The 12,199-nt window shown below is 38.7% G+C and overlaps 5 protein-coding genes and 1 non-coding gene across 6 annotated transcripts; 2 read left to right on the top strand and 4 right to left on the bottom strand.

Annotated features, from left to right (window-relative positions):
- Positions 1-875: 875 nt before the first annotated feature.
- Positions 876-1,414, bottom strand: LOC17881074. The gene has a single exon (XM_006289409.2). The coding sequence runs from the start codon at positions 1,367-1,369 to the stop codon at positions 1,004-1,006; it is 366 nt and encodes a 121-aa protein (XP_006289471.2). The 5' UTR covers positions 1,370-1,414; the 3' UTR covers positions 876-1,003.
- A 103-nt stretch (positions 1,415-1,517) lies between these two features.
- Positions 1,518-3,348, bottom strand: LOC17884202 (eukaryotic translation initiation factor 3 subunit G). The gene is made up of 2 exons (XM_006288315.2): positions 2,985-3,348; positions 1,518-2,135 (listed from the first exon to the last, which is right to left on the bottom strand). Exons 1-2 carry the CDS (start codon positions 3,310-3,312, stop codon positions 1,600-1,602), a joined length of 864 nt encoding a protein of 287 aa, XP_006288377.1. The 5' UTR covers positions 3,313-3,348; the 3' UTR covers positions 1,518-1,599.
- Positions 3,349-3,576: 228 nt separating this feature from the next.
- Positions 3,577-4,722, top strand: LOC17884634 (uncharacterized protein At2g39795, mitochondrial). Its single transcript, XM_006288429.2, has 3 exons — positions 3,577-3,845; positions 3,995-4,371; positions 4,448-4,722. Exons 1-3 carry the CDS (start codon positions 3,603-3,605, stop codon positions 4,605-4,607), a joined length of 780 nt encoding a protein of 259 aa, XP_006288491.1. The 5' UTR covers positions 3,577-3,602; the 3' UTR covers positions 4,608-4,722.
- LOC17884553 (PRA1 family protein A2) lies at positions 4,675-6,738 on the bottom strand. The gene is made up of 7 exons (XM_006286326.2): positions 6,452-6,738; positions 6,309-6,349; positions 6,108-6,186; positions 5,463-5,549; positions 5,292-5,380; positions 5,129-5,200; positions 4,675-5,055 (listed from the first exon to the last, which is right to left on the bottom strand). The coding sequence occupies exons 1-7, from the start codon at positions 6,607-6,609 to the stop codon at positions 4,952-4,954; spliced, it is 630 nt and encodes a 209-aa protein (XP_006286388.1). The 5' UTR covers positions 6,610-6,738; the 3' UTR covers positions 4,675-4,951.
- Positions 6,739-6,846: 108 nt separating this feature from the next.
- TRNAV-CAC lies at positions 6,847-6,920 on the bottom strand. Its single transcript has one exon. It is a non-coding gene; the product is annotated as a tRNA-Val (tRNA).
- Positions 6,921-7,017: 97 nt separating this feature from the next.
- LOC17884487 (folylpolyglutamate synthase) lies at positions 7,018-12,164 on the top strand. The gene is made up of 17 exons (XM_006287283.2): positions 7,018-7,205; positions 7,299-7,338; positions 7,455-7,600; positions 7,703-7,768; positions 8,145-8,254; positions 8,561-8,621; positions 9,118-9,201; positions 9,327-9,383; positions 9,684-9,744; positions 9,884-9,930; positions 10,034-10,111; positions 10,407-10,571; positions 10,673-10,945; positions 11,105-11,183; positions 11,287-11,442; positions 11,539-11,675; positions 11,826-12,164. Exons 1-17 carry the CDS (start codon positions 7,062-7,064, stop codon positions 11,883-11,885), a joined length of 1,764 nt encoding a protein of 587 aa, XP_006287345.1. The 5' UTR covers positions 7,018-7,061; the 3' UTR covers positions 11,886-12,164.
- The last annotated feature ends 35 nt before the right edge of the window (positions 12,165-12,199 follow it).

Below are 12,199 nucleotides of genomic sequence, written 5' to 3'. Positions count from 1 at the left end.
TTTATTTTTATTTTTAAAAGTATATTTTACGGAATAGATAGTGATGTATAAATTTTTTATATATGTTTTCGAATATTTTTTTCCATCCACGATATAGTTTATATTATTTAAAATTATAAAATTTAAAAGCAAAGAAAAAATGGGGAAAATTGCAAAGTAATTTTGAAATCTATGGACTTTTTTATAATTAGAAACCTGTATGCTAAATCTACATAGCTAACAACAAGTTGAATTGGTGGAATCACTAATGATCAACGGATTAGGTCAAATGATGGAATCTAAAATCCCGTTAGTCGTCGTATTGTCAATTTATCATTTATCATCCAAAATTTTTTAATTTGAAATTGTAAAAGTATAAAACCTAAAAAATTAGTTTTACAATTAAAAATATAAATAAATGAAAAGTTGAAATTTTATTAATTTTGTGTGTGTGTGTTTCAAAATTCCCTAGTTAAAAATCATCTGTGTTGTTTCCTTTTTTGACCTATGTTTGTTTGGGATTCAAGTTTCCTTTTTCTTGTATACTCTTCTCTGTTGTTTCCTTTTCTCCCAGTCGTTTGGGAAAGTCAAGAGCAAAGAAGGTTCGGTGAATGGTTTCCTTTTCTTTGACCCTTTTGCTCAGAAAAGCAATGAATGTTCTTCGTTATAATTCGATTTATTTGGCGAGAAACCATTGCTTCTGATGATCTAACAAACACTGTGCTCTGTCTTCTTTGTAATTTTGGATCCTGATACTGATCATACTGTCAATTTGCTACTCTTTTGAAACTCTTTCAAGAGATGCTGCTAATGATTATGATATTTGCTTTTGTACAACTAGGCACTTTTTTGTTTTGTTTATATTTTCTAGTGCTGATGAAAGAATTACGAACATGTTTGGTCCAGTCATAAAACGTTAGCTTCATCATATATACAAGTAGTTGTTACTTGTTACGATTTGGGGTGACTGTTTACACTTTACAACAATTAAATCGCCAAAATATATCTGGTCAGACTTACAGATTCATGGCATTTTCTTGTTATGATCCCAACCGAAGGTCTTGAAAGCAAATTCTCTCTTGTAAGCCAAATCGCCGGGCACTGTCATGATTCCGTAAGTCGCTAGGAGCATATCGATTTTCTCTTCGCTCATTTTCTCATAGTCTTCTCTTTTGTAACACGGATAGAGAAGCGGCATCTCTGATGAAGCTGGTGGTAATGGCTGTTGCGGTTGCGATTTCCGGATCAATAGCGGTGATTGCGGCTGCTGCTGAGGCCGAGGCGCAACCACAATCTCATCTTTCGGGTTGGTTGTAGAAGAGCCTTTCGAATTCTTGCTTCCCATCTCTTTGACTTTGATATTCACTTGATTCTCTGTAAAAATGATCATTAAAAATGACTTAGCCCTTATAAACCACCGGAATTAAGCTTAACATGCTTACCATATTAAAGAGAGATTTAACACTTTTTGCACGTATTCACCATAAATGTAAATAGTAAGAAGTTCGAAAGATAGTACTTATTCTGCTAGTGCATGGTAACATGAATATCACGAGAATTTTAATCACGAATCTTTATGTATATAACGGAGAATATTGTAATTAGAAAATAACATGGGATCTAACTCGGTCTATGACTGGCCCATTCAACCCTAAGGATGAGGTTATCATAACCATAGCCATTCAATTTATTGATTGCTCGCTCTGCATCTTCCCTGCTGACAAAATTAACAAAACCAAATCCTCTGCTCGTGCTCGTCTTCTGGTCAATGGCTACATGACAACGGGTTACAGCACCAAACGGACGAAACAACTCCATCAAATCTGGTCCACGGGTATCTTCAGACAAATTAGTAACTCGGACAGAGTTCTCATCATTTCTACTCCTCATGTCTGAACCAGCACTTTTTCTGTCTGCACCTTCTCTCATGCTTGGCGGGATATAAGCAGCCCTACCCCCAGTTCCAGCTACGGTCGATGTAGAGGGCTCTGATGTTAAAGGCTCGTCCCCTAAGGATAAGAGATCCTTCCTTGGGCATCTTGATGTCCAGTGGTCACCTTTCATGTGGCACAACCTGCAGACCATAAGGACTGTACCCGGTTTGCCCAAATGAGACATGCTTTCTGCTGATGAAGTTGCCTCTTCCGTCTTGATACCTGAATCATACAATAGAAAAGAAGTCAAACTTCAAAACAGAGGTATACTTAAAACGGTAAAAGCAAGATATTTCTTCATAATAAAAAATTAAAAATTAGACTCAGAATGTAGTTGGTAGCTATGAAATGAAAGCAGAAATCTACTTTCGTGAAGAAGCCACCAACAAACCATCTGGGTGGGCATTACGGCCACCCGCATATAGAAAAATGTGGCTGACTAACGTGTCCACCCATTGAGAGAGATTCTCAAAATTGAATTCTAAAGCAGAGAGTAAACAGAAAACATTAACAAAGTTCACAAGCAAGCACCATCAAGACTAAGAAATTTCAAACTGTTTTGCTGTTGGACAGAGAAGCTACTAATAGAGTAAAAATGAGAACTTTATGTGTACAGTTAGCAGCCAAGAAAGGAGAACACAAATTTACTCACATTCAGAAAGGGCTACCAACAAGATACTTATATTGGTGACATACTGACCAATCACAGAAAGAAGCAGCCATAAGGCTAAAATGTGATCGGCTAATTGGGCACCTTTGTTATCATGTTACAAACAGTTACAAGAAACTAGTGAGAAAGCCACATAGATAATGATCAAGATATAGTTGATGATCCATAACTAAAACTGGGGTTAGTCCTGTTTTAGCATACAAACGAATCATCAACGACATTGTTATAGGTGAGCGTACTGACCATTCACACAAACACCAGCCATAAGGCTAACATGTGACTGGCTAATTAGCCACCCGAAAACAAAACATATACGTCAAGATTGATTACTCACATATCAAAACAGAGCATAAGAACAATGAATCCCTAACAAACCAAAATGCAAAAGTATTCAGATTTACCAGGAGCTCTAATTCGTTCCAAGATGAAATCCTCGGTTGAACGCATTGTGAGATAGCTACCAGCATCCTCATGGGCGGCGTCACCGAACTTAATCCAGCTCCGTCGCTCCACGGCTTGCTTGGTGAAAGCTCGCTTCTGAACATGGGTCGTGGTAGTGATTTTGACCTTTTTGCCCTCGTCGTCGAACTTATACTCAATCGCTTTCTTTACACCGTTCTGATCCGGACCAATCACCTGCTTAGGCGGAAGCAGGAAACCAAAGTCGTCTTCATCGTCTATCTCTCCCCATCGGAGCTTGTTTGTTTTCTGCATCGAATCAATTCCCATCCTATTCTCGGACTTTTGGATATGCCGCTAAATGTGTTGTTCGTTTGTAACTTAAAAAGGCAACGACTGAAAGAAGAAAGCAAACTAGGGTTTCAGATTCTGGAAACGGTCTCCTAAATTTTTTTTAATCATATAAATATTAATGGGCCAAGCGGCCCATCGTGGCCTGTATTTTTAGCAATTTTCTTTGATTTATAATCTAAGTCCCGCTAAATCTGTAATTTGCTCTATTAAACCCTAAAGGAAATTAAAAACCCTCCGGCTCTTCCAGATTGAGCTCCGACACAAAAATGGCGACTCTTGTACGTCGCGCAGCAACTCGTTTTGTCGCAAATTATTGCAAAAACCGTTCTTCCGTTTACTCATTTCTGGATCAGTCGGGTCATGGCAGCCGGAAGTATTTGACGCCGTCGTTTTCTCGGAAGATTCCATTCACCACATCGACCAGAAAGAGAGCTTCTCCAACCGATCCGCTTCTTCGAATCATCGAAACGGAGATTGGATACGCGGAGAATGCTGATGATTACGATCGAGTAAGCCCTAACTTCCCCTGTTCATACCATTTTCATGTTTTAGTTCTAAGATTTTTGTTTCATGTTAAGATCTTATATGGGTTTCGTGAAGCTCTGTTTCAATGGCTGTGGTGTTTAATCTCTCTGTTTCTCCTTTTGTGTGAACAAAGGTTGAAGAAGTTCCAAGTGGTTTCCCTTTCAAAATGGAGGACAAACCTGGAGGAAAGATCGTGACATTGACTAGAGAATATGAAGGAGAGAGTGTTAAAGTTGAAGTACACATGACCAATCTTGTGACGGGTGACAAAGAAGATGATGAAGATGATGATGAAGAGGCAGAGAATGAAGAAGATGAAGATGAGGATAAGCCAGAGAAGCCGAAGCAATCCAATGTGCCTCTATTAGTAACTCTTTCCAAGAAGACAGGACCAAGTTTGGAATTTAGGTGTACTGCTTTTCCAGACAGGATTGCAATCAAGGACATGTGGGTTACATTTCCAGATGATCCTTCCAAGGATGAGATTGCTTATGAAGGCCCTTCCTTCAGGTAATAGGAGAACAAATTTTAAGCTTTGGATGTTACAGTAACCAAAATCATGACCTTTGATGGTTTCTTTCTGCAGGGTTTTGGATGAAAAGCTGAGGAAAGCTTTCCATAGGTACATTGAGATTAGGGGGATAAAGCCGAGCATGATCAACTTCTTGCACGAGTACATGATCAACAAAGATAGTCGAGAGCACTTACTGTGGTTGAAAACTCTCAAGAACTTTGTCAAGTCTTGAGAAAAATAAAACACTTTTATTTTCAAATGCTCTGTCTTCCAAATTTTGTAATTTTAGCACTGTTCAGTTCTGTTTGAATCTATTCATAAAAAAAAATATCAGTATTGTTAGGTCATATCACTATCACAGTTTGAAAACTATAAACATGACTACACCAATTAAAAGAAACTTGATCAAGTATGTCTTGTATTTCAAGTGAATCTATTTGTCTGCGATCGAACAGCCAAAAACCCATCTTAACCATGAAACTGAGAGCCGTATCTGCAATCATCTGACATAACAAAGGGATGCTCACTTCAGATTAACAGCCTCCGTTTGCTCCTAGATCGTAGCAGCCATGTGACTCAAAGTTCACTGTAGTTGCGCCAGACAGCTCTAAATTCTTCGCGGAATGTGTTCAATCGTGCCTTGAGGTTTGGAGTTCTTACGCTTGCGTGAAGGACAATCACTATGGAGAGAAAACCTCATGTAAGAAAAATCCATCAAAGAAAATCTACGAACAAAGAAGCAGAGTGACTTACCGACGAGGGAAGTGAGAAGTGCATAGAGGACCAACAACAAACCGCAGGAAGAAAACCACATGGCAAGACTGGCTGTATGCACATAAGGAAATCCACACACTGATCAGTTTCAACACCAATGTTGCACAAACTACATGACAAGGGATAGTGAGTATTCAAGTACCTGTTAGGAGAACAACAACATATGCCCATCGTGGTTTTCCACACACGTATACTGTCTTTCTTGCTGCTGATCTTCCACGGATGACAGGCCTGCAAGTGTCCACAAAACATATAGATAACTAAGAAATCCTCTTCATATCTTCCATGGAAAATAAATTAAAAAGAAACTCACATGTGGGGAGGCCTCATTTTTGCAGCCATATGTGGGGAGAAATGCCTAATAGTCCTTATAAACTTCTCATTGAAACTAGCGGCAAAACTGCAAAAAACAATAGTTAACCCCCTTAAGCTTCTGCTAGGGAGCATGTACACACAAAACGACATACTACAATTCTAGGGATCCAATCCTAAGAAAAAAGCAACTAAATTCGATGTCAGATTCTAACATGAACATCAAATCACCACAGCGGGAATGGAACAAACCGCCTTGAAAACTCAAGACTTCAAGAACCAAACTTATACATCCTTATCAATTCCAATACTCATATCTAGTTCTAGAGCAACTGTTATATACAAAAGAGCCTAATATCTTACAGTGCATGTGAATACAAATGGAACAAGCCACCATAAAATTCATGTAAATACCACATGGAACAAGCCACCATGAAACACTCAGATTTCAAAAACCACAGATCACAAGAACCTATTAAATCCACTACTAAGAATCCAGTTCAAGAGCAGACACTGTACATAAAGGAGTCTAATATCTTCCAATTTATGCTAAACTACACTAGCTTCACATAACAATGAAGCCTCAAACTCATTGCAGAGCAGAGATACAAAGTGGAAACCATGAAAAAGTCACCGGAGATAATACCTGTCGTTAAGGAAAGCTATGCCCAAGGCTGTTAGAGCAGCACCCACAATAGCCAGAGGTCTTGTGACAAGCGCAAGACCTGATTCAACAAAATAGAGAACATCAGTTAACAAACGGCACAGCACAAGATCTTCATCAAAGCTTCCAAATTCCCAAAAATACAGCTCAAAACAAGAAATTTATGCAAAATTTTTCACTTACCCAGAAGGAGAACCACCAGGATAAAGTAATTAGTTCTATAGCTGCAAACATAACACAGGCAAAAAAAAATCAACATAAGGTAATGATCCCAAATCCAAATAGACGCAGACAACAATCAAGATACAGAGAGAGAGAGCTAATACTAGTAGAGATTGCATTTGAGACGGCTCTTCCATTTAGAGAAAGAGCGAGGGAATGCGAATCTAGAGAAGAACTCGCCAAACGAACGAGGAGGAGTGGACCATTCAACTTCTCTGAGCGCCTCAATCACATCCTCAGCAGCTACGTTGTCCCAATCCATATCTCCCTCGCCTCGTCTCTTCCTCTTTTCTCAGAAACTAAGCAACACGATGAACCTATACCCTCTTCGAAGATGAATTCAAGAAGCTCCGATGAGTTCGATTACGATTCGTCGATGCGTTTGTTTGGTTCTCCCTTTTTTTTTTTTTTTTTTTCCCCCTAAGTAATGGAGATTCGTACACACGTGTGCGAGTGAATCACCTACGTGCGAAAAGAAAATCCAAAAAAAAAAAAAGAGTGTCTGAGCCCGGGTTCGAACCGGGGACCTCTAGTGTGTGAGACTAGCGTGATAACCGACTACACCACCCAGACGGTTTTGATGATTGTATACTGTTTATATACATAACACCATAAATTTAAAAGTTGTGATTCTCACAATCCAATTGCCGAAAACGACTAAACAAAAGCAAACGAGTGTAGTGCAATGTTACACCACCACTCAACGACAAGAGAATGTTTGCAGTTTCGTTAGCACCTCGTACCACATCGTGCCGTTTGAGCTCTGCGTTCCTCTGTCACCACCTCTCGATACCTCCTCTCACAGTTCGGCTCCACCATCACCAACAACAGCCGCACCTAACATCTTTCTCTTTCCAGGTTTCTCTCTTTCTCTCCTAATATTCTCTTTTCCGAGAAACTCGGAGAAATTCTCGTTTCGGCATCTTTGATAATTTTTTCCCTATTTTTCAGATTCGTTCGTTAAGAAAGCAGATCGACATGGCAGCGCAAGGTTTTGTTGTTGATTCTCGTTTCTTCTCTAAGCTCGTACTCACGAGGGAACATATGTTTTTTTATTGCTAAAGTTTATCGGATCGAGCTCACCACTTGTTTGGTGATTGGTTACAGGTGATTATGGAGTGGTGAAGCAAAAAACAGGAAGAGATTCGTATGAGGAAGCGTTGGCTGCTTTGTCGTCTTTGATTACAAAGCGAAGCCGTGCTGATAAAAGCAACAAAGGGGATCGTTTTGAGTTAGTCTTTGATTATCTCAAGGTTTGTTTTCTCTTGTGACTTTCATTCTCTTTAAAAGTTTTTGATTTTGATTTTGCACCTTTTTTGTGTTGAATATGACGCATCTTGTAATCAATTTGGTAGCTACTTGATCTGGAAGAAGACATTTTGAAGATGAAAGTAATCCATGTAGCTGGAACCAAAGGCAAGGTAACAACTACTTTTAATTCCTTCTGCTCAAGCTCAATAAATGATACTGGGACATCTCCTTTGCCATTATTAGTTTGTTCGTCAGTTAGTTAGTTATAGATTTCTCGTGTAAGCAAGCCTCTCTTAGTCCAACTCTAGTCTTGACCGTTACGTCCTTATGACTGCTTTGCCAGAAGCCTTAGAGTTTTGCTCTGTGGAGATTTGAGATACGTTACTGGACTCATTCATCTTGAGCCCTGAACCCAGGAATGGAGCCCTAAACCTTCACTGAATTTGTTTGATAAAAGTGGTTCACTGCTTGCGTGGCTGATTACTCTCTGATCCAGCAGCTTACATTATTCTTTTTTCTTTTTTTTCTTTCTTATGTGGCCTGAAGGGATCCACGTGTGCCTTTACAGAGTCCATTTTACGAAACTATGGCTTCAGAACTGGACTCTTTACTTCACCTCATCTCATTGATGTCCGGGAAAGATTTCGCTTGGATGGGTAAGTTTTTCTAAGTTTGTTAAAAAATCTAAGAAATATATAACTGCACTTATAGAGAAACAGGAACCAACAATACTTGGCCTGCAGTATACTCCTATTCACAGATGTTTTTCCATTTTCCAGAGCATATCATCTTCTTGCTGATTCAAATTTTTGAATCTGCGTTACTTAAATCCCCTTTTTTATTCTCGATCTAACAAGCAGAGATCCGAAAGTTACAAACAAGACAGTCTATCTCTACTTTGCATTCTTCTTTACTGAGATTGCTTACATTTGATTTATCTGATGTGTTTAATATTGCTACAGTGCGGACATAAGTGAAGAGAAATTTTTGGGTTATTTCTGGTGGTGCTATAACAGGCTCAAGGTATGTTGACTATTTTGTAACAAGAAGATCCAATTATCTGAATCATTTGTTTTGAACTCAATTTTTCTGTATTTTAGGTTTCTAGATTGGCTAGTAGTTCTGTAAACTTGGAATCTTAGTGATGAAAGCCATATAGAATGTGATAAAAAAGTAGAGCACACACCATTTTTCAGGAACACTTTTTTTTTGTATTTCCATATTAGCTTAAAGCCGATGAGTTCGTGCTAGAGTTGTGGTTCATAGAGAAATTTTATTATTCATTCACTGCTGAACTGAGTTTCCGCACCTGACATAATAAGCCATCAACATAAAACTTTATTGGAACTATTTTCCTCGAGGGTTTAGTGATGCTGAAGAGAACTTTATTTTTCAAATAACCTTTTGTGTCGCGTCTGAGAATTTGATGTAAGAACTCATAATGGTGTGCATAGTTCCACAAGATGGAAGCTTTAGTTTTTTACTCAAAATAAAAGGTTTCTGACTATTTGATTTGCAGGAGAGAACTAACGAGGAGATACCGATGCCTACATATTTTCGTTTCCTTGCGTTGCTAGCTTTTAAAATATTTGCTGCAGAAGAGGTTTGATACCAGTCTTTACCTTGATTTTACCATTTTTCGTACTCAGTGACATCATAGCTATAGAAACAACTTCTTCTTTTTACTGATTTAAGTTAAGAGGTGCTGCACTTTGCTTCTTTATGCAGGTAGATGCTGCTATATTGGAGGTAGGATTAGGTGGGAAGTTTGATGCCACTAATGCGGTACGCTTGACCTGTTTTTTCTCAGCTGGAATGCTTTTGTCTGAACATATCCCTTTCGCTAACATCCAAGATTAAATTTTATTACGAAAGAGGAAACCTGAAATCTGATCAGTTCCATTTTTTTGGGTCAGGGGAAAGTTATATGAAAATCCTAGATAAGATCGGAACCCAAATCTTTTATTAACCAAACATAATTACAATATAATCTTCAGAAGACTCCAACTACTAAAATATGAATAACTTTCAGGAAGGTTGTTAGTAGCCTTTCATGTGTTCTCATGAACTGCTGACTTGTTACAGGTTCAGAAGCCTGTGGTATGTGGTATTTCTTCACTCGGATATGACCACATGGAAATTCTAGGTTTGTAACTGGAATCTTCTGCATGCCATACGGTTACTGCTATGAAAATTTTAAATTATGAGCAGACATATTTTGAGTTACATTTCTTTCCTCTGATAGTATATCATGATTTATTTCTTCTCTGTGGGATGCATCACAGGTGATACGCTGGGTAAAATTGCTGGCGAGAAGGCTGGAATTTTCAAGGTTGGCTATAACTCTTATATATCTAAAACTGAAACTGACCATTTCTTTTTATAACTTACCAATACTCTTCATAGTTTCTTCATCTTCTTTGTTCATATTTCAGCTTGGAGTTCCAGCCTTCACAGTGCCCCAACCTGATGAAGCCATGCGTGTTCTTGAAGAGAAAGCTTCCGAATTAAATGTATGCTCAACTTTAATTATTGAACACTATGGTCATTAAATTTGGCAGACAATGTCTGCGCATATATATTATTTATGTTTATGAGCTGCTTGCATGATTGCAGCATTTTAAATACCCCATTATTTTACGGTGAAAATTGAGAAAATCAATGCATCCACAAAGTTGTTCCCATTGTTGCATATTTTATCTGTGATAGTAAGTGTGGGTACTTTTGTGGAGAAGATTCACCATTCTAATGACAGATTATGAAAATAATGGTAGGTGTTTTTGAGAAGCTCTAACATTATATTGACAGGTGAATCTCGAAGTGGTGCATCCACTAACCGCAAGGCTGTTAAGTGGTCAGAAACTTGGGCTTGATGGGGAGCACCAATATCTCAATGCTGGCCTGGCAGTTTCGCTTGCCTCTACCTGGCTTCAGCAAATTGGTAAACTTGAAGTTCCGAGTCGGACTCAGATGGTAAACTGCTCTTATCTGTCTTTATTTAACTCACAGTTTCTATCTTGGCCCTTCTCCCATTTGAGAATTTCATCCTTTTCCCATAATCTTCTTCGTACTAGAGTATATTGCCTGAGAAATTCATCAAAGGGTTAGCTACAGCGAGTTTACAAGGCCGGGCACAGGTCGTCCCTGATCAATTTACTGAATCTAGGAGTTCAGGAGATCTAGTCTTTTATCTGGATGGAGCTCACAGTCCAGAAAGCATGGAAGCATGCGCCAAATGGTTCTCGTTTGCCGTTAAGGGAGAGAACCAGTTAGAGAGTTCGGAACATTTGGTTAATGGCTCCGCAGGATCCTCTCATGATAAATGGTCTGATGAAACCTGCGAACAGGTAAGGACCCGGGTTTCTTGTTCTGTCTTAGATTTATAAATGATATGAGAGAGTCAATGAATTCACAGGAAAAGGATTTGGTTAAGACTATCTTCGTAAATGCCTTTACTTGTTTTCTCTTTGGAGATATCTGAACGGACGCATCTGGTTGCTTTGCAGATATTGTTGTTCAATTGTATGTCAGTTCGGGACCCAAATCTGCTGCTTCCACATCTAAGGAATACATGTGCAAACTATGGTAAGATATTGAGCCTTGTGTCAATGTCAATGTTGAAACAAAAAAGTTGTCTGATTAATAACATATAAGATAACAAGAGGAAGCTGAATGTTAATTAATGCAGGTGTCCATTTCAAGAAAGCATTGTTTGTACCAAACATGTCGGTGTATCACAAGGTTGGCACAGCGGCTGATTTGCCAGAGAATGATCCACAGGTTGACTTGTCATGGCAGTTCTCCCTCCAGAAAGTTTGGGAAAGCCTTGTCCAGAGTGAAAGAGGTAGTAACAAAAATTCAGTGATCCTAAATGATGGAACAGAACAAACACACGTCATAACGATCCATATCTCAACTTTGAGTCTTTTTCTGGTTATAGGGAACGCAGAAGGAGAAGAAGATAGAGGAAAAGATGGTGAAAGTAGTGGGAACAGTGAGGTGTTTACTTCACTTCCCATGGCAATAAAATGGCTAAGGGATAATGTACATGAGAGTAGCTCAGCCACACGTTTCCAGGTACAACACAAACTCCTTTTTATTGATGAATGTTCAATCCAGGATTCGGTTCAGGGTTCAGGTTTTCGGAGTTTTTGGATAATGAATTGAGAGTTGCTTAGCATTTAGCAATGTAATATGGCTCAGCGACTCTACTGTATGTGTGTGCAGGTTCTTGTAACTGGTTCGTTACATCTTGTGGGCGATGTACTAAGATTAATCAGAAAATGAAGAGAAACAAACACACTTCACTTTTCAAATTTCAATACTCGGAAGCCGTCATCCGCCAATCAGCCTACCCACTGTGGAAGAAGATTTTGTATTATGTAACAACAATAAGGCCTTTATTGTTAATGTCTTGTTTTTGTATTATTTCGATTTTACTTTCCAGTTTCAGTGCGGGCGGGTACTAACAAAGTTATTCTTTTCCTTTCAAATTAAAGAGCAATTGTTGAGGGAAACAAAGGAAACGTGTTCGCAAATGTGGTGACATGATTAATGATTTGCATCTTTCTCATGGAAACGCAATGTTCCAATGTAAACAA

This window comes from Capsella rubella, unplaced genomic scaffold (genome assembly GCF_000375325.1).
Source record: "Capsella rubella cultivar Monte Gargano unplaced genomic scaffold, Caprub1_0 scaffold_6, whole genome shotgun sequence".
Lineage (NCBI taxonomy): Eukaryota > Viridiplantae > Streptophyta > Magnoliopsida > Brassicales > Brassicaceae > Capsella > Capsella rubella.
The sequence above is the reverse complement of the archived record's forward strand: the minus strand, read 5'-3'. Positions and strand labels throughout refer to the sequence as shown.